This window comes from Acanthochromis polyacanthus, chromosome 17, assembly GCF_021347895.1.
Source record: "Acanthochromis polyacanthus isolate Apoly-LR-REF ecotype Palm Island chromosome 17, KAUST_Apoly_ChrSc, whole genome shotgun sequence".
Lineage (NCBI taxonomy): Eukaryota > Metazoa > Chordata > Actinopteri > Pomacentridae > Acanthochromis > Acanthochromis polyacanthus.
The window spans coordinates 2827343-2848588 of NC_067129.1; the positions used below are offsets into that span (position 1 = coordinate 2827343).

Sequence of the window (21246 nt, forward strand, 5' to 3'; positions counted from 1 at the left end):
CACTGGTTGTAGGTTGTTAAATGCTAAGAGAATAATCACTGTATTAGAAAACTGTGTGACGCTTACATTAACTGGTGCTAACAACAGCCTTATTGTTTTATCTTGGCCAAAACCATGTTGTTTTGATGTTTATTTTGCCAGTACAGTAGTAAAAACCCATTTGTCTTAGTATATGGACAGAAAGCTCTCGAAAAATGTTTAATAGCATTAGCATGTCAGTTGCTATTTAACCTGACAGGAAGTATGTTGTTAAACACACAAAAATAGTTTCAGAATATTTACATATAGTTTTTTTCTTTCTTTTTTATTTTTTTGCATTTAACTGAACCGAACAGTAATAAAAATCTGTTAAACTTACAACATGGACAGAACACTCCAGAAAAATGTTCAGCTTGTAGCATGTCTAATTAGCATTAGCATGTCAGTTGTTACCTAACCTCACAGGAAGTATGTTAAACATACACAGAAAGTATTTGTATAATATTTATATATAGTTTTGCATATTTAACTGAACCAGACAGCAATAAAAATCTGTTAAACTTACAACATGGACAGAAAATCCCAGAAACATGATTGGAACAACTGATTAGCAATCAAATGCCCCGTGTGCCCCCCCAAAATTTTCTTTCGATTTTCAACAATTTTCGTTGTTGTTTCTCCAATTGCCGACGCTCCTAAATGCATCTTCGTTGTCCGACTGCACTTGAATGCACCAATGACGTTAGTTTGATCTTTTCATTGTGTTTCGTTTGGATTTGAAGAAGCTTTGAAGACGTTTCCTGATGCTGGAGGAGAAGACGAGCAGCTTTGGACCTTTGCAGTAAGAAGACTGTGGCCGTTTCTCAGTATGTAACTGTCTGTACTACCTGGTTCTCACGTACTCATGAAACGTCATCAGCGAGACTGCATCGGACCAGACTAGTGAGTGTAGATATGTATCAGCAGATAGGACCATAGATATGAATCAGTAGATAGATCTCTGTGGCTGCAGCTCGCAGTGAACAGGAGGGTTTTATTAGAGGAAGTCAGACAGTCACACAGAGAAACTTTAGAGCTCACACTGAAACGGAGCTACAGCTCTGTCTTGGACAGGATTTATTTTCAAATCTACATGTGTGACGGTAATAATCAACCAGAGCAGACCTCATTAGCACTTCCACTGGGTCGGCTAACTTCCGGTCACTCCATGGATGCTGTTGTCGGTAATGCAGCCAGAATGTGGATTAATTTTCATTTGGGCTTGACAAAGACAAGAAAAAAAATATTTAGAGCAAGTGGAGCAGCTAGCTAACGCTTATTACAGTTTGATTTACGTTTTCAAAGTCACATTTTTGAAATCATGTCATTTTTCCATAAAACAAATCACGGCTTTTATTTTGTCAGAGAACCCTGGAAACGTTGTTTATCCGTAATTCCACTAATGACTGAACGTGGGCTGCAGTTCCCGTTATTTAAACATCAATATGATGAATAAATGCAGATGGACGTCATATATTTCACTATGCAGGCATTTTTATTGATGTCCAGTTTATTTTTAGACATAAACAAATTTGATAGAAATATTACAAATTGATTTCAGTTTCCTCATAATAATTGAGTTAATGCCATTAAATGTTCATCAGTGATTCATGTTTAGTGTGAAACTTTTACTTTGCAGCTATATTTTTAAAAATGTTGGTCATTTTAAGGTAAGACATTAAAGGATGGTTTTCTTAGGTAAATGAATTTAAGGTTTAACTGACTGAAATCTTTCAGTCAATGTTGTGTTTCTTTCAATTTGAAATATCTGGATTGAATTAATACAGCTCAGTCAGTTCCATTTTATATTATTAAGAATTTTTATCCAGTTTAACACTAGATGATGCATCAGTTCATTGAGTATTTCAGAGCCACTTTTATTTTATTTTCAATTATCTGGATTTAAAGTGATATTATTAAAATATAATTGAAATGAAACAGCAGCAACATAAGAAACGACCAAATATACAAAGGAAGTGCAGCTATTTAATATAAATAATGATCTATCAGAACATGGTGAAAGTGCAGCTAAAGTTAAGTTAGCAAAACTACTAGTAAGCAATGTTTCCTTTTACTTCTAGAAAATAAAAGCCTCATATTTGCTGTTTATTAAAAAATCACTAAAAGCAACAGTTCCAGTTTGTTTTAGTTTGTTGGTATTCATCAGTGGAGCAGCAGCACATTTTCCACACACAGTTTTACTGTCCGTTGTCTTGTTTTTATCAGCTTTCAGTTCAGCAATTCAGTCCTTTGGCTGATTGGACCAACAGACACTGAAGGACTAATAAAATAATAAATGATAATTTACTGATCGGTGCTGGTTTTAATGAACTTTATGTTCAAGTTCAGAGTCAGATATAATGTGAGCAGTGAACCACAGGAGTTGGTGGAGTTTATTTGTGTGTGTTGACCAGAGAAGAGAGTTAGCATCCAGTGAATATTAGCTTTAATGTGAATTAGCGATGCTAACCGAGCTAGCTGAGCAGTCCTGATTAGCAGCTAAATGTAGCATCAAGCTAACGATGTTTGTGTTGTTTCTTGTCAGCAGCTGAAGTGTGTCGTGTTCCTGTGATGTGGTTCATTAAGTTCATTAAACTGTGGCTGGTTGACGTTAATGTAACGTTTAGGAAACTTAAATGTGATTAAAACAGTAACGTTAATGTTCTAGTTGTCAGGAATCAGCTTTAATTTGACACTAAAACAGACTGTGATAGTTTTAAATGACATCAGTTTCATGAATTTGTTGAAAATGGTTTCATTTGTTGTTGTGATGTTGCTGCTGATTCATTAAAACCAGATGATCCGTGTTGAAGACACGTTTAGTTCTAGTATCAGAAGTACAAGAAGGAAAATGGAAGTTTAGTTCTGCTATGTCAAAGATTTCAGGAATAAAATGACTAAATGAGTCTTTATGCCTCCAACTTTATTTTACAATAATGAAATAATCACAGATAATAAAAATATAAACTGTAGAGAAAACCTGAGAGAATCATTTTCCTGAAAAGTCTGTGAAGGAAAAGCAGCTTTTTCTCCTGAAAGATCAGAATCAGCTCCAACATCTGCACCTGACAGCATCAAGTCAACCAGAAAGAAAAGAAAAGAGAAAATGACTTCTTTCTGCTCACATTCTTCACCTTTATAGTCCACTTTTAAAAGTTCAGCAGACAGGTGCTCTGCTTTGGAGTGTGACGATGTGGAGACTGAAGTTTCTGTTTCACCCACAGCGAGCTTTAGGACACCCGGGTCGGATTTAACTGTCTGCAGTTCTGTTTTGATGGATGTTAAATTTTCACTCAAAGCCTCCAGGAGCTGAGTTTTTAAAATAACCGCCGTCTGGTTACAGAGTGAAAGCAGCAGTTCCTCCTTAAGGTCAGAGATTGCAGCATCTGAGGGCCTCTTCAGAAGAAGACGTAGTTGATGAAGATGTTCTGGAGCAGGAAGACCACGACCAAGCAGCCTGGAGATCTGAGGCAGCGTCTCCCTCAGGTGGGTGTCAGCGGTGTTCACGGTCAGGTCTGTGGTAATCCTGTCAAAAAAAACAAAACAGAATAAAATCCAGATTATAAATCAACATGTAACAAAATCATTCTGTGTATAACACCATAGTATGGGATGTAGTTCAGAAAATGTCAAAGTATAGTTTACTTTTCAAGAATAACATAGTATGGCCTGTAGTTCATAGTGTAGCACGTCAGCAAAAAAAACACAGATTATTATGTGGTTCAAAAAGCACAAAATGATAGGATGTTTCCTAAAACTGTCATGTATGATGTGTGGTTCAATAAATATCATAGTGCAGTTTATTGTCAAAATAGTATGTTATTCAAGAAAACATCGGAGTATAATATGTGGTCTAAAAAATGCCATAGAATAAATAGTTCATTGCACAAGTAAAAGTATAGTCATTTTTAAAACTGTTCAAATTCATATATGTTGCTAAAAAACAACAAAAAACTAAAACAAAAAAGCCATCATCGTAATATGTCAATTAAAAAAGCCTGTAGTATAGCAGAGTTTAGCCTTTTTTGCTTCAGGACTTTTATTGTTTAGTTGCTGATGTGGTCAACTTGAAGCTGTGGAGCGCATTAAAATCCTCCAAGACAAATGTTACAAAGTGGTTGCTGGAGTGATTTCAATTATGCAGATATTTATGGAAAATACTGAAATGTGTCGTGCTCATCCAGCCACAGAACTTTCATCCATATTTTACCTGAAGAACCGTTTTCAATACTGCCTGCCCTTCTTCTGTTTTTTTTTTAAGCTCAATGTTTTTTTTTATTATTATTGTCCCTTAATGTTATCTCTATTATAAGATCTTAACAGGCAAAATGCTCTTACATTACACTAGAATGCAGGAAATAGGATCAATAATTTTCAGAGCCAACATACCCCCCTATCAGCATCCCACACAAAACCAACCAATCTCACTCTAAGGCTGGCAGCCCTGTTGGTTAGTCTGTGGCTGTGCTGGTACGGAGTCGTCCACAGGTGTTCAGGTTGGGGCTGTTGCTCGCTCAGCTGGTAGCTCAGGTGTTGTGATTCACCTTTAAAGTGGAATTTAAAGGATTCTGAGAGCAGCAGGATGAATGTTCTCTGATCTGATGTGGCTGAACTGATTTCCAACATACTTTTTACTCTTCCTTTATTGTATTCAGCTCCACTAATATGTTTTGCGTAGATTGTATATTCAGTCTGTAGTTTTTACCTACAGGAAAGTCTTGCCACTCTGCAGCCGTTTTGTTCTCGCTCCGATGGGGATGGAGCCACAACTGCAATTTTAATGATCATGAGACATAAAACCTGCATGTTGCACAAATCAGATTTAAAAAATACTCTCAAAGTTTGGTGACTTTGCCCCAAAATAACGTCCAGTCAGCATTCAGTGGATGCCTCAGCCGTCATGTCAAAAACTGGAAGTTCTGTTGATATCAGTTTATCTACTTCGTCTGCAGCTGCTTTTAACTGGTCACAGCGTGCAAACACACATAACTGATACTAGTTCATAACTAATATCTGTGGTGATAGCAAAGCTGTGTCTTTGTGAGATTTTTTGTAATCTGATAATCGTGACCAAAGAAATGTTGGCAGTTTATGGTGTAATTTACCCACGAGTTTTAAATTATAGGCAATACTTTGGTATTCTATGTGTTTGGTATGTCTAACATCCATATTTATACTCAGAAATTAGACTTAGGAACACGCTTAGGGCCAGAATCAAGTCGTTTTCATGCATTAATAACATTTAACAGCAATTTAGTGGCATTTTAAAGACATAATTCAGAAGAGATCATTCCTGTATGTCTATTTGACCCAGATAAAAGCAGCTGGATATAAACTGGAGCAGTCATGCAGACTGCCATTTGTTTTTGGTTTGACAGGTGATTGTTTTTTATGGTGGAAGGCTAGTACTCTATGAAGACTTAAAATCTCTGGTTTGACCCCAGAATGGCTGTTAGAATCAGGCTTCTGCATTTATACATGTAATGACTACAAGTGAGCCTTTATATTGCAATTATCCACCTTGAAAGCACAAAAAGATCAAATACACACAAAGTTAATACAACTGAAGATCTATCAGTTTTCAGACATTCTTGGAAGAAGCTCTTTATTTTACAGAACGTATTTGGACACCAATCTCTCTTTGATAGCCTCCATAAAAATACTGTGCATCAAAATATCAACACATCGAACGTCAACACACCGAAGCAGCGACAAGGAGGAAACCGTTGATTTCCCCGAATGTCCGTCTGGCAGCACAACTTAAAAGGCAATAAATTAGAGACTCGAGTCTTAAATATAGCTGTAGATACTGCTCTGAGAACACTGAGAGATGACAGTTTAACCCATATTACGACATTTTCCCATGAGGCTTTTTCCTGTCGGTGAAATCCTTTTGTCACCACAGCGGAGGGGAACGTTTTTTTTTCCAATGCTCGACGTTTGATGCTTGAAACAACTGAAGATTTGACAATCACATTTTCATTTAGGATTACAAAACTGAAAACTAAATGTAGAAAAGTACTTCTCCCTCAAATTTTCCTTGCCATGCAGCTTATTGATCTCAGAAATCTGGGCATCATAGGAACCAACGTAAAATCATCTTATTTTTCTAAACTTTGACAAAATCATAGCTTATGGTGCAAAAACGGAAACGATCGGATATGTGCCATCACCATGGATGTATAAGACTTGTTCTGCTCATGTGCATTAGTGTTACTCCTGCTGTATATCACCACTCTGATCATAGATGTTACTTTGAGATGGTTTGAGTGCTTAAAATGAGATTTTCTGGGCTTTGGGAAAACTTTACAAATATCAAACATTCACATTTTAAAAATTCATAATCATATTTCATCTTGTTGGTCTTTGGGGATTTTTTGTTGTAGTATCACAAGTGGCCACTGGGGGATTCTATAGACCGTATATAAAAGATGAATTCAGCGACCAGCACCTCTTGGTTTGTGGGCGATGAATTTGAAGGCTCAAGGTTGGCATTTGGCCGGCGACATCTTGCTCTTTTGAAACCAGCTAAAGCTGCTTTGTTGTTTGTTTTCCTTAAAATGGGACCATAACTTACTAAATAGTCATCATGCTGTATTAGTGGAGACTTGAATCGAGCGGTTGAAACCATAACATCATTAGGAAAATGTTTACTGAGGTAACAAATTAAGTGAGAAGGAGCTTAATTTTCTTATAAACTTCTATAAATCAAACTTCAGAGGAGTCTCCCCCTGCTGGCTGTTGGAATGAATGTAATTTTAGATATTATTCCAAATTGGCTTCACTTGTTTTAGGCTACATCCATCTTTTCTATACAGTCTATAGTCAGAGCAAGGCCGAGTGGTGGAGGCGTATTCGACTCTTTAAACACATCCATGGCTGTCACAGCTAAAGTCGTGGTAAACACCAAAGAGCTGAAGCTCAAGAACATAAACAAGCACAATCCTGCCATTTGTCCTGTTGGTATGAAGGCCTCTATGAAGATGACGGCTAGCATTTCATTCATGTGTTCATCCAGCAAAGTGTTTCATTTGGGTTACGTAGTGGGTGTCTCGTTCTTTGACACACATCTCAGCTTTTCTCCATGACGTGCAGGCTTCCACAACAGGGTTAAATACAGTTGGAGGTAAACAAAATGAACAGCTGTAAACAAAAGATTCATCTTCTTGAACAGCGTTGCTGCCAGTCTGGGTTCAGTGGGATCCCTGTTTTCTGCCAGCACTGTTTAAACCTCTTCACTGCTGCAGGTCGTCTTTCAGACCGACTGTTTGACTGCAGCTTCCCTGTGAGTGACAGAACAGTGACCGCTTGATATGAAAAGTCTTTAAATCCCTCCCCACCCAGCTGCAGTCATAGTAAATCCTTTTCCACAGAGTCTTGCAGCCCTCAGGTCTTTATGGCACAAAAGAAACTAACATATGTAAAAGGTATAAACAGCGCTGTCTGATTCTGAGTCACAGCCGTCCAGCATATCCAGGTCTGACTCCAGCCGAGGGAAGGCCACCGCTTTGGTTTCCCCTCCTGTTGCGCAGCATCAGTTGTTATGGCAGCAGGAGTAGAAATATGAGTCTTTCTTCTGGCCCAAGTCGACACCTGGTTCCTCTGCTGGAACAAAGACGGCAACATGAAACCTTTGAATGTTGAATGTGGCAGCTCTGAGATCAGTTTAGGGACATTAACACGTTACTTTGAACACTTCAAACAAATAAGACAGAACAAAATGTTCCTTAGTGAGCTTTACAAGTTTGACAACAGTCACTGTGCTAAAGCTAACCTCACCAGCTGCAGGTCATAGCTTCATATTGACCAGTATGAGTGGTTTTGATATAATCATCCAAATCTCAGCAACAAAGTGAACAAGCATCTTTCCCCAGCTGTTTAAATCTTCATTTAAGTTCCTGTTTTTGATCTGTTAGTGCTCAGAATAGCTTGTTTCCGATGCATTTAGAGGAGCTTCTACCACATCTGCTAAACCTTATCGGTGGTGTTCCCCAGGGATCAATGTTAGGACCACCGGCCAAAAAAAAAGAAAAAAAAAGTCGCTAATATTTTTGTTGGACCGCCTTTAGCTCTGAGTACGGCACTCATTCACTGTGGCATCGTTTCCATAAGCTTCTGCAACGTCACAGCCTTTATTTTTCACCAAGATCTTCTATCGATGATGGGAAAGTCGGACAAAGTCTTCTACAGAACATCCCAACCCCCCTTTTTATTTAATTCTTCACACAACTACTTCTGCCACTTTTGCACAACATCATGAATGCCTTCAAGGATAAAAATGTGACTCTTAACACCTACAGCCTTTCTATCCTGAACACCTACAAACCCTTTGGCCTTCTGACATGTTTGGAGTGAACATATCATTTGTTTCAGTCTTCACTATCTTGTAGAAAACTCCGTAGCGATCCCGTAACGCCTCAACCCAACTACAAACCAGACGTAACACTACAACGAACAGACTGTACGTAAACTCACCTGTCATGTACTGGAAGGCAGTGCTGTTGTAATCCTCTGCAACTTTCTGAAACAGCTCATCTGGAAGGCAGAGGAAGAATGAGGTCTGTCAGCTTCCATCAGTTCAAAAACAGGTCCTCTCACATTCACAATGCCTGCTTTACAACACATAGTAATTATGTAACAACCGATGAGGCTCAAAACCTGCCTCCATTAATCCAGCAGCTCTTTCACCATAATAACAACCAAGACCCTGTACGTCTTCTCATGTAGAAACCAAGAAGACTTTAGTGTGTTTTAGTGCCACACTGTGTCCCAATTAATCAATTACACCTTCTTTGTTCTCGTAAAATGGAAAGAAATCTCAGGTTCCAGCATCTTAAAAGTGAATATTTCATGTTATTCTTTGTATCAAAGTAACTAAATATGTTTGGGTGTTTACTAATCATCCAATACAACAAGCATCTGTTGTATTTACCGCTTCAGGTTCTGAGAAGTTACAGGTTATTTTAAATCAACGTAACATTATAAGTTATAATATATCACATTCACATACAAAAAGAAAGAAAATTACACAAAAAATCACCAGAAAGTGGGTGTATTTAAGTGTAAGGATAACAAACTTTAGCATAACAAAGCAGGTCTGGACTTTTATGTAGAGAAAAAAAGTGTAAATATGAAAAGATTCTGATGAAAGGGGATGCTAAAAAAATACGTTAACTATCTTTAAGTGTGTATGTTTGTGTTTCCTGACGTGTGAAGCTTAAAACAGGTTATAACAGGTTGTGATTTGCTGTTTGCTGCTGGTCGATTGTTTGTCTCTAATCTTGTTGTTACGACTCTTCGGGCTGAATTGTTCTGATTACTTTTCTGCCCGTCCTGACCTGCTACTTCTTAGCATCTTAACTGTACCTGCCGTGTTTCTGACAATCATCTATTTCTCCGGCACGTTTCTGTACCCACATTTTCCCACATTACGCCTCATTTCCTCAGTCAACAAAGCGTGAATAAATAAATCCGTGATCCGTGTTAAATGTGGTCTGCAGATGATGGAAGAGGGAACTCACCCACGTTGCTTCCTGTTTTACTTGAAGTCTCAAAATGCTGTGCACCGATCTCTGTGAACACAACGGTTAGGTTAGACATCAGGAGCTACAAACTTGCGTAAAAGGAGTTTTGCTTGTGTTGCAATTAACTCTAGTAGAAGTCAAACATTTCTTAACATCCTTTAGCCACATCCAGCGTGTCAGAAATGATCGTGGAAATGGATAATCCGTTTTTTCTCAGATTGAATAACTAGTTTCATGATAAGTTTCACATGAGAAAGACGAGAGAAGAAAGAGTCCTCGTAGGATTAAAAGCTAAAGTGTGATTAAGTTAAATAAAACTTAAACTCAACCTCTAATCTAGAACTAGGATTATTTCCATGACTGAAACATGTGCAGTCGTCCCTCACCTTATCACTGTATCGCCGATTTTTAAATTGTATTTGGTATCGCAGATCTTTTTTTGCAAGCTATATAGGTATTTTTATATATTTTGCCATAATAGGCACGTTCTAGCCTCAAAAAATTGAAAACAATATAAAAAATAAGATATTAATAACATATTAAATCGAAATAAAATGCTTAGCGTACAGCGCTGCGTAGGTTTGTGACTGTAGAAAGTGTTTCAGAGCATAGGAAGTGTTTGTAAGACTGTGCTGAGGGTTTATAAAGCCTTAAAATATATATAAATAATAAAATAAATATGGTCCCTACTTCGCAGATTTACGGCTGGAACGTAACCCCCGCTACAGACAAGAGACCGCTGTGTTTATAATTCAACCAAACATGCACATTGAGAAAAAAAAAAAAGACAGATTTACAGCTTAGGGAGCTATTTGTGTCCGACACTTCGTCAGACATTAAACACAGATGGTTTGTGACGGTTAAACAGAATGAACAGCACCCAACCCCTAAAATAACACGGGAAACGTCCGACCGTCTGCCTACTAAGGCACGCAGAGAAAGTCAAAGACGACCGGCTGAACATTTACAGGCAGCTAAAACGGTTATTTGTTGTCCTGTGAGAGCTGTGATTGTGAATATGTTACTTTAGGCTCGAGGGATCTAAATCTAAACTTGGCACCTAATATTACGACACTGTTTTCTACAAAAAAAAAACATGCACGGAAACAAATGTGTTACCAAAATGATCAGCTGTCAGCACACCTCTGATCAGGCCACCTTGTCCACTGACTGTTGAGAGAATATATCAGCATGTGATCTAGAGCTAAACTCACCTTCAGCAAAGTCCTGAGCGTCGTGGTAGTCGATTTGACGCAGGCTTCGGTCTCCTTCGATCAGGTCGTTCTTGGTGCCACACAGGTAGATCTTACAGTGCTACAGGACACAATACGAACATGCAACTTTGAATTTTGGCAGTTTCCTGTGAGTCCTAATGAATGTGTTGTGTGAAAAGCCAGAAATGCAGCCATATGTGGGGATATAAACAACACAGAATCTGCAGACCACGCTGAAACAGCAAAGAAACCTTCATGGTTGTGCTCAGACATTTAGAATTAGCATTTTTTTTTATGGTAAAGTAATTTTGAGGAAATATGACAACTTTAAGCTCAACTTTAGTCCAGTTTTCTGATGGAACGGCGTGAGTAGTTCAAGGAGCGTTGGAATCCAGAGAATCCAGCAGCTCTCTTTGTGTTCCCAGTTTGCAGCGATGAAAAATGTTGTTATTTTGGCTTTTTTTTTTTTAAAGTAACATGGCTTTTAAACACTCAGATACAAACATATTGTCCTTTACAGGCTGCAGTACAGTACTGCTGAAAAGTTTGGGTCACCCAGGCAATTTCATGTTTAGTTAAAGTTGCTCAAAAATAAGTTAAAGTTGCTGTATATTAGTCTAAAAATGAGTTAAAGTTGCTCTATATGATTTAAAGTTGCTCTAAAAATGACTTAAAGTTGCTCTATATTAGCTGAAGTTGCTCTATATGATTTAAAGTTGCTCTAAAATGAGTCAAAGTTGCTCTAAAATGAGATAAAGTTGCTCTATAATGAGTTGAAGTTGCTCTAGATTAGCTAAAGTTACTCTAAAATGAGTCAAAGTTGCTGTAAAATGAGATAAAGTTGCTCTCTCTATTATTGTATCTTATTTTCAGTTAAAAACTGCTTTTCTTTCAAAAATAAGGACATTTCTAAGTGAGCCCAAACTTTCGAACAGTAGTGAACTTTTAAGGAAAGTTCTTGTAAAACTGCTTGTGTTCACAGGACATTTAACATCTGGGAAATGTTTCTCTGTGGACGACAAAGTTTTATATTTCTCTCAATAAGGCACTAAAATCATGGTGACTACGTACACAGATTTGCAAACAGGACAACTAAACAAAATGGGGCCACACACGCTTAATGCTCCTTTTATTAATTACAAGTAAGAAGATAGATTATTGTGATTATTAGACACAAACCTCCTCACAGTTCTGCAGCTCTTTCACCCAGAAGCGAGCTCTCTGGAAGCTGCTGCTGTCGGTCAGATCTAAAAGACAAAAGTTACAAAAACAACCCCGTTTAGTCGCCAGAAGCAGTCTGACTCTGTGTTCAGGCTTTTTAGTATTCCACATTCTCCTCAGGATGTACAGCTGTGTAATATTATAGCAGACAGTGGAACAGACCACCAGGAAATGCTGGAATAAAAGCACCAATGTTTAGCAAACAGGATATTGTGGTTTGTACTCAGAGGTGAAATAAAATCTACAGAAAGATGGAAGTCAAAGAAGAAGACAGACAGCCGGTGTTAAATAAAACATGACAGCAATCTGAGTAATCCACTGGAAAATACCATCACACAAGTTCCCCAAAGTAAAACAGAGAAAGAGAGAAGCTGCATGGAGCTTCATCTGTTTTACTGTGATCAGATCCACAAGACGAACATTTGAATGGCTTCACTGAAACCCATTGTCTTTCTCTCCTTTATGCTCTCATTGTTCGTCTCGTCCTTCCTCTGGTCTTAGCTCGACTCGTTCTTGTTGCTTTATGTTGATCTTACAGCAGCAGCTCTGACGTTCTGTGAGAGCTGGGATGGAAAAGTGATTCTCTGACTCTTCAGAGTAACATCAGATGGGCTCAAGTTTGCCGTTACATCATCAGTACTTTCCGAATGTACGGATTTTACTTTTGGGTGCAAGAACGTGATCTGGAATGTTTATTAGTTGGGTTTTTTGGGATTTGTGAACTTTGTATTCACATTTTTACCACTTTGGCAGAGAATGGACATTTCAGCCATGTGTCTTTCTTTAGCTTTTGTGCTTCACTGTTTTTACTTGGTTTCAATTTAGGCAAGTGGAGTTAGAAGGTTGGCTAGATATGTGTACGATCACACCAATTAACCCCAAGTGCTTAAGTAGAAGGTAGCTGGAGTTCTTCTTGGTTCTTTAAGATGTTTTGTTTCTCAGGCTTGCTCAGTTCTGACTGATTGATGGAAGGACCCCGATATTTTTTGGAGCCACATGTGGGTCATTACTCACTTTAGTCGATGGTTAATTAGAGACCAGAGACTCATGGGATTTAAGGTGTGAATGGTGGTGAGAAATCTCAGGACATAAGTACCTGATAAGTGATGCAATAGACCCCCTCCTCTATTTAGATATGGCTGTTCCAGTTTAACATAGGTGGTCTCCTTAACTTCTCTCTTAAAACTTAAATCTGTCTTCTCTCTCTTGAACATGTCTGTCCGACAAGTAGCGTCTTTTATCATTACGATTAGATCCTTTAGGTAAATTAGCTGAGTTACTCAACTGTCTTGCAGGTTTTTGTCTGGCAGCTACAGAAATATCCCATCCATCCATCCATCCATCCATCCATCCATCCATCCATCGTCTTCCTCTTATCCGGGGTAGGGTCATGGAGGCAGCAGATGAAGCAGTTCATTCCAGATGTTCCTCCTCCCAGCAACACTTTCCAGCTCTTCCTGGAGGATCCTGAGGTGTTCCCAGGCCAGATGAGACACATAATCCCTCCAGCGGGTTCTGGGTCTACCCTGGGGTCTCCTCCCAGGCGGACGTGTTCAGAAAACCTCCAAAGAAAGTGTAACTGGAGGCATCCGAATCAAATGTCCAAACCGGACGCCCTCCTCACCTCGGCTGCACCTTGAGATCCTGTCCATGAAGACCACGAACAAGATCGGAGGGGCAGCCAACACCCACAGGTGACATGTCTGACTTTGACTGAGCAGAGTCTCTTCACAAAAACACTCTTTACTGTAGCTTCAGATAAATTTACTGTAGCTACAAACCAATTAGCTCTCTATCAGCCTCACAGGATCCACCGTACAAAATGAATTCAGCTGGGATGAGTTTCAGCGACGCAGAGTTCACAGCACAGACAGCTACCTTGAGCAGTTCAGATCTTTAAGTTCTCCATGTGGTGAACCTCTTGGTTTCTAAAAGCAGCCAGCTGTTCTCAGCTGTCGTCGCCGTATTTTAAATGACTCACCGTAGCAGACGATGGCGGCTCGAGCTCCTCTGTAGTAGATTCTGCTCATGGCTTCGTAGCGCTCGGATCCAGCCGTGTCCTGAACCAGAGACGGAAGAGAAACAAACTGAGACCAAACTCATTTTTGTTCAAGGTCACATTCAGCCCAGTTAGATCTCCAGTGGGCTAGAGCAGTAAAATCAAAGCATAATAACCTATAAATAACCACAACTCTAAATGTTTCCCTTTGTTTTAGTGCAAAAAAGTAAAAACATGCTCCTTTTAGACTCCTTTCTGTTAATCTGATGTCATCTGAGCGTGTCGCTTTATGTCTGAATGAACATAAATTATCTAACCATCTTTCCAGGTCAGACCTCGTAACATTTCCGTATCACTTCTGTAACAACACAAATCTGAACCGTGCAGTCGCATTAACAGATAGACACGCACAGAAGACATATTCCAACTTGTCTGAATCAGTTTTACTCACATTTTAGCACAAATATTGGTCAAAAAACCCAAACACTATTATCCCTCACTCATTCAACACAACTTCACTTCAATTACAAACTAAAATTTCCACCAAAAAATCCAACTTTACTGCAGGTCTGGTTCTTAAAACCCTACAATGATGCTAAACAAGACAAAAGATTAACAAGAGCTGAAGTTTAAGTTGTTCTTCCAGCTGTTCAGAGGAGTCTTTTCTCTCAGTTTATTAAATAGGACCTTAGACAGAAAAGTGACCTATATGTGAATGATGTCAGTGCAGAGAAGCAGCAACGCTACACATCTCATGTCTGAAAAGGGCTTAATGTCTGACTTTACAATGCTACACAGTCAGCATTCCTACAACCCCCATCGCAGATTTAAACGCTGTGTAATCCCCAGCAGGAAAAGCTCCACCGGCCAATTTCCCCTCAGTACTATCACACACTGCCATTCCACAAGTCAAACTTACAATCATTTCTCACATTTCTCCTGTTTCCAAAGTCCATTCAAGACACAAGTAAAGAGAAGCAGAGAAAAAACAGGCTGGGCCCTCAACCCTCTGTTAGGGCTGGACCCGAATATCCGAATATTCGTTCGCTACGGCGGTATCTAGATATTAATTTTTGTATCCGAATATTCGCCCCCCTCGTCTATGTGATCACCCCTTCCTCCCACCAGATGAAAATATTTGGAGCTCGTCTCTTCCCTTCGGCTCATCCCGTCGTGTTCGGCTCATCTCGGCTCCTCCGTTCATGTTTCTTACCACCTGAATGTCCGGGTTGCTGCAGACTCTGACGTTACGCTTCACTTCGTTCATAAACACAAGACAAGATGCTGAAGACCTCCGCTGTTTGGGAATTCTTCAGTTTAGCTGAAGACAAAACGAAGGCAAAATTTGGATCCGGGAGACCAGACGAACGGATCCGAATATTCGGGCCGTCTCCGCCACAAGACTCCCCACCCCCCACCCCGTCTGACGTTATGGGGCGGAACCATTGGCGTCACTTTAGCGGGGGACGGTGGGGATGTGTCCCCCCCCACTTTTTGTCAGGGGTCATTTTGTCTCCAACACATTCAAATTCTTCACATGTAAGCCGTTGTAAACCCAGTTATTTTCAGCAGTATAGAAAATTCCGACGCTCCTGAACGCACCATCCGCACTCGGCAGAGAGTTGCACAGACATGCAGCACACCTTCGTGAGGTTATAAACAACCGTGCAGATGCTAAATTTGCGCCCGTGCCAAGTGGAAGCTCCAACCAGAGGCGTGCAGGGGCAAAATTTCGGCCCGGGAGAATTAGTACTATAGCGGCCCACAGACCCCTCTACCTGCATGTACCGATAGCTCAACAGGTTGAGCTTCTGCCTTTGGTGCGGTGGTTGTGAGTTTGAACCCAGCTTGCGGCATTTTGCCGCCATTCTTCGACATTTTCTCAAAGTGCTGTGGTCTCCATCCCCCCCCCACCCACTTTTAAAAACAAACTGACGCCCTTGGGCGGAACAAATATTCGGATATTCGTCTTTAATAGGACCCGAATATCCGGAGACCAGAAACCACTATTCAGGCCAGCCCTACCCTCTGTATCTATTTGGTAGTTAATTATTTATCTCCTCTCACAGGTTTTAAACACCGGGATCATCCGTTAGCGTCTTATACTGCTGGCAGAACTCCAAACCACCTTTTCTCTGAATAATTAAATTCTGTTGTGTCTGCAGCATCCTAACTGTACGCCAACAGGACTAATGCAACCTTCTGATGAGGTCATTTTTTTTAAAAAAATGCAAAGTATTAATATTAGAAACTAACTAAGGAGTTCAGTCTGTCCCAGCACGTAAAACCATAATAAAGTGGTACAGTCATACATTATTACTATATTTCAGTAAATTCCAGACATTATTGTGGTTCTAATTTACTGATTTTTAGTAGTTTTTTGGAGGAAACTGCACTCTGTTTTTAAATGTGATGTGTCTAACTCACCCATATTCCCAGCGTTATCACTTTCTCTCCCACCTGGATTGGTTTGGCAACAAAAGCAGCACCGATGGTCTGTCAGGAAGAGAAAACAGGAGCAGTTAAACTCAGATTTCATGGCTCAAAACGTTCCTGTGGGCTCAGTAGTCTGAACGCTCACGGGCCACAGCATAAATGGACACTAATGGGAGCTCAGATAAATCCACGTCAGACTGGATATCTGGATTAAAATCAGTTGTTGGAGCGAGTTAACGTGTTTAAACCGTGCAATCGAGTTGTTTTCTTTTACATTTTGCGAGAAAAAGTGTCGTGAAATGTTAGCGAATGTTAGCGAATCGGCACACAAGCCACAAAAACAAATCAAAATGTTCAAAACATCAACAAAACAAACAAACAACAAAACAAAGCAACAAATAATAACCCAACATGTCCAAAAACAAAAACTCCTTCTGCATCCCACAGTTATTTATGGACATATTTACAAACAAAATAGAAAATAAATAACAGAAATAAAAGCCTCTCCTCCTCCATGTACCTCATGAAAACCAGATTTTTGTTCCGCTTTTTCAACCGGCTGCTTTAACAGACAAAATGACTTTAATGTTGTGTGAAATCTTCCATGTTTTCATTTGAAATCCCCCCGTCCATTATAACTAGCTCTGAATATTTACAGGAAGTTGGTCGTTTATAGCTTCGTACGTCATTTGTGCTGTTTGAAAACAAACCAGGTCGGTTAATTTTAGTATTTCTGATTCTAAGAAGAGTGAATTTGTGTGATCTCTAGAAGGATCTCATGAAGGATCCCTACTGCTCTTTTTTCTAGTGTTGACAGTGACTGTAGTGAACATTTCCTGCACAGTAACTTAGATGTGCTAAAACCAGTGAACAGTTTTCAAATTTCTGGCTTGAAATGCTAAAACCACAAGCTCCAACTCTAACCCTAAAACGCTCACACATGACCTCTGGATATTCTAACAACAACAACTTCTTATTTTTTGTTTTTAATGTAAGTAAGCAGTAAAATATTTCACATCTGATAGGAATTCTGACCGTACATTTTAACTGTGTCGCTGTGGATTGTTTAAAAGGTCAAACGGTCTGAACATTTTACGCAACAGTTCGATTTCTAAAGATTTTAGACAAGACACAAGACAGACATGTGAGAATCTGTGTTGAAATTTATGCTTCTCTAATGCAGCAGCTCCTTAACCCTCCTGTTGTCTTCATTTACGGGCACAAAAAAATATAGTTTCCCTGTCTGAAGAAAATCCAAAAATTCAGCAAAAAAAATCCCTAAATTTCTGAAAAATTGCAAAACCTTCAGGAAGAAAATTCCAATAATTCCTTAAAAGTTTCCCTTAAAAGTTGTGTTTAAAAAATCCCAAAATTTGGCAGGAAAGTTCTTGTATATATTTTTAAAAGATGAGTAAAAATCTTCCAAAAAATCCTAAAAATATCTAAAGTGATTACACCTATATTAGTATATTTTCCAAAAGAACATTCACAAAAAAAATCCAGTGAATTTTGCTGGGTTTTGGTTGATTTTTTTGTGAATGCTCTTTAAGAAACATTTTTAAAATTTCTTTTTTTTTCCCACCAAAAAATGTTCATTAGAAGTTTCACTGTGAAAATACTTTTTTTTTCCCTCCACATTTTCAAATTTTAAACCGGATTAATTTTGAACCGCAGGACAACACGAGGGTTAATGAAACTTAGGAAGTTTCTATCAGAGGTTTTTTTTGCATTAAGACGATCACAGACTTGAGCTTTTATCAGATTAACCTTCCTGAAGGCTAAATACAGAAATAACGGCTTTCACTTCAGGCGTCGTGGAAACTGCTGCTGACACTCACGTTCTGGTACGGGCCGACCAGGAAGCGGTGATGAACGTATCTCTCCACCAGGCTGGTCTTCCCGACGCTCTCCTTTCCCAGCATCACCACTTTGGCATCGACACGCATCGCGCTCATAGCGACGGCTGGAGAAGCCCAGGAGGAGACGGCAGCAGCAAACAGCGAACAGGAGGGGGAGGTGATTTATCAGGCAGGGAGCTGTGTGGTAAAAACACAGCAGAACAGTTAGAACTGTCCTACAGGAGAAACTGAACTAAACACCAAGCTCTACCCTTTTTATTCCCTCTTAACATCTAGAATTCATCAGTTCCCAACTATTAAATTTAATGCCAAATATTTAGACAATCAATAAAACCCTTTGTTGCATTTTTTTTAATAAAAATGGCAAAAATCTCTAAATCCAGCTTCTTAAATGTGAATATTTTCTTATTTTTTTTGCACCTCTATGAGAGTATGTTGACCTGAAACACATTATGGAACATTTTTGTTCAGTTAATATAATTTCCACCTCTTTTTTGTAGGCAATATACTATTTAGAGCTACTGTTGACTAAATAAACATAAAAACACGGTTAAAATACTCAAAGTGGATGGTCAGTCCACTCTGAGTGAGTAAAGACAAAAAAACATGAAATTCTCACATTTAAAAAGCTGGAACCAGATCATGTTTTCCTCTTTTTCTAATGAAAAACATCTGACCAAGTTCCTGTCCAAGGATTAATTAATTACTGCAGTTTTATCAGTCCTACAGGGTGCTGCTACTGAAACATTCTGTGAAAATGTTTAAATCAAAAGTGAAAATGTCAGATAGTTGCAGCCCTACTTCAAAAAAATTTAAGATCTTCATACATGAAAGTGAAACTATTCTGTCCTACCTGAGTCATAACAAACAGAACTGCACCCAAAGGACTCACTTTAAAAGCATGTAGCTGTCAGTACACTGCAAAAAGAGTTGTTGTTGTTTTTAAGGTAAAATTCCGGCAGAATGCTACTGTAAAATTTTACAGTACAGAAACATATCGATATTGTTGATTTTAGGGTCAAAAACATGCTTCATTCCATATTTTACTGTTAAAAAAAAAACAAGTTTTTACCTTAAAGATTTTGAAAATTAACATGCAAATGCCATATAAAATAAAGGTTGTGTGAGATATAAATATTATGACACTGCTCCATTATCAGCACAACAGTTAGTGTATTTAACATTAAAATTATGGTTAAAGCTGTTGTAAATATTAAAGCATATGTCCGTACATCAATTTGACCGGCACAAACTGTAGTTTTTACGTGTAATACATGCACAAATTGGCATGTCATAAATATTACAAAATGTTTCCACTACATTTTACAGGGAAAAACTGTATTATTTTTGAGAATTATTACGGCATTTTTCTGTTAAACTGTGCAGAAGTTGGGAAATTTTTTTCAAGAGGAAAACTATCTGAAAAACACAGTTTTCTCCTGCTTAACCTATTTATGGTGATTCACTGTTACACTTCTTTTTTTTTACAGTGTAGAGCTGCTGTTTTGTACTGGTCTGCTTTAACCAGGCCAGTTTAGGAGGTTTTACTATTATTGTACAAGGGTGAATTAACTATAAATCCCCTAGGAAGCAGCTAGCTTGAGTTTCCACTACATTAGACTGGATTTAAATATAAAAATAAAATGTTAAAAGGTGCATTTTTAATCGAGTTTGAGCTCTCCAAAAGTTTTACAGCAAGAGAGAGGTGGATTACATGCTAGCTTATATGATGTGTCTGTAGATTGGTGTGTTTTCGTTTAATAAAAGACATAAAATGAGGTTTAATTGGATTACATGAAGCTATAAATCGTCACGTTGGACTGACATGACACAGCAGCAGCAGCAGCAGCAGTCCGGTACAAACAGTCCTAGTCTGTTAGCTTAGCTGCCTCAAGCCGCGTTAAAAAAAAAACCCAAAACACAACACTAAAGCTCACCTGCTAGCTTGACCCAAAAAAATCCTCCCTGTCCGAGCAGCAGACACACCAGGACCGACAGCCGTCTACCGAAGCTGTTTATAGGCGGACACGGTAACGGGCAGCTCGGTTGTCATCTCTGGAGCGGAGCCGGGCGGAGCTGGATGGCAGCTAGCTCCCTTAACGTTGCTGCCAATGTTGCGCAACGACAGAAAATACTGGCGAAACAATCAGCTAGCGAACCGTAGGACACCCACCGGCATCGTCTCCGGTTAACGGGAGGTCTGTCCGCTCAGAGCAGGCTGGACGCCGAGCGGTGGAACGTTTCTGCGGGTAAAAAAAACCTCCAGCTGAGCTTTGTTTGTTTGGGTGGAACCAAAGAGCAGCACGAGCCGTTTCCACCAGAAGGAGGGGACTGAATTACATGAGGCAACCGCCGGATGTTAGGGAAGCATAATATTTTTTCCCCCCACATGTTGGATAAAGTTCACGTCAACTGTGACATTACTTCATCACAACCCAACCAACAGCACGATAACTATGAATAAAATACACAAACAACTTAAACTGATGAGCACAATAAACAATTATATAAAGCAAAATAGATTAATAATTACAATAACTACAAGCATCACAGCTTCATCTGTAAAATGTCCCAGAAAGAGGCACAAAAAAGACCAAAGCACAGTTAAAATGACCACAACAGACACAAAATAACAATGATGAAACTAAAACTGACCCACAGTACATACAATTATTAGTCTCGGTTGTTTTATATGTCTTAGTGGTAATTTTTGTCAGTTTGTGGTCATTACTTAGATCAGTGTTGATGACTAAAGGCTGATAATCAGAGATAATGTAATCGGTGGGTGTTCAAACAAGAACATTGCAGGTTAGAGTTCACTGCATTAATTAGTTATAACTGTTTAACTGGCAAATAAGTTAATCAATCAGTCAACAAAATCAATAAACAATCAGACAGTTAGTGAACTCTTTTCAGTGTTTTGATTTTGTTTATTAATCAAATAAACAAGTTACATAAAATAACAAACTCATTTA

General features: G+C 38.9%; 1 protein-coding gene across 2 annotated transcripts; it reads right to left on the minus strand.

The window, feature by feature from the left end:
• Positions 1 to 5592: 5592 nt before the first annotated feature.
• On the minus strand, positions 5593 to 20597 carry rab24 (RAB24, member RAS oncogene family). 2 transcript variants are annotated; one of them, XM_022195066.2, is made up of 9 exons: positions 20209 to 20597; positions 18251 to 18448; positions 16404 to 16472; positions 13959 to 14037; positions 11936 to 12003; positions 10757 to 10856; positions 9540 to 9590; positions 8494 to 8553; positions 5593 to 7620 (listed from the first exon to the last, which is right to left on the minus strand). In XM_022195066.2, exons 2-9 carry the CDS (start codon positions 18365 to 18367, stop codon positions 7553 to 7555), a joined length of 612 nt encoding a protein of 203 aa, XP_022050758.1. In that variant the 5' UTR covers positions 18368 to 18448; positions 20209 to 20597; the 3' UTR covers positions 5593 to 7552. The 2 variants fall into 2 exon arrangements, with proteins under 2 accessions (XP_022050758.1, XP_022050757.1); XM_022195065.2 differs by having other exon boundaries at positions 5593 to 7623; positions 20209 to 20596.
• Positions 20598 to 21246: the final 649 nt, after the last annotated feature.

What these genes read in the sequence shown, in the direction of transcription:
- rab24 (XM_022195065.2), bottom strand. Translation starts at nt 18,367, where the DNA reads ATGAGCGCGATGCGTGTCGATGCCAAAGTGGTGATGCTGGGAAAGGAG. An exon ending in TGGTCGGCCCGTACCAGAAC is followed by an intron (nt 16,473 to 18,250) that starts GTGAGTGTCAGC and finishes TCTTCCTGACAG; the next exon opens with ACCATCGGTGCTGCTTTTGT. An exon ending in TGATAACGCTGGGAATATGG is followed by an intron (nt 14,038 to 16,403) that starts GTGAGTTAGACA and finishes TCTCTGGTTCAG; the next exon opens with GACACGGCTGGATCCGAGCG.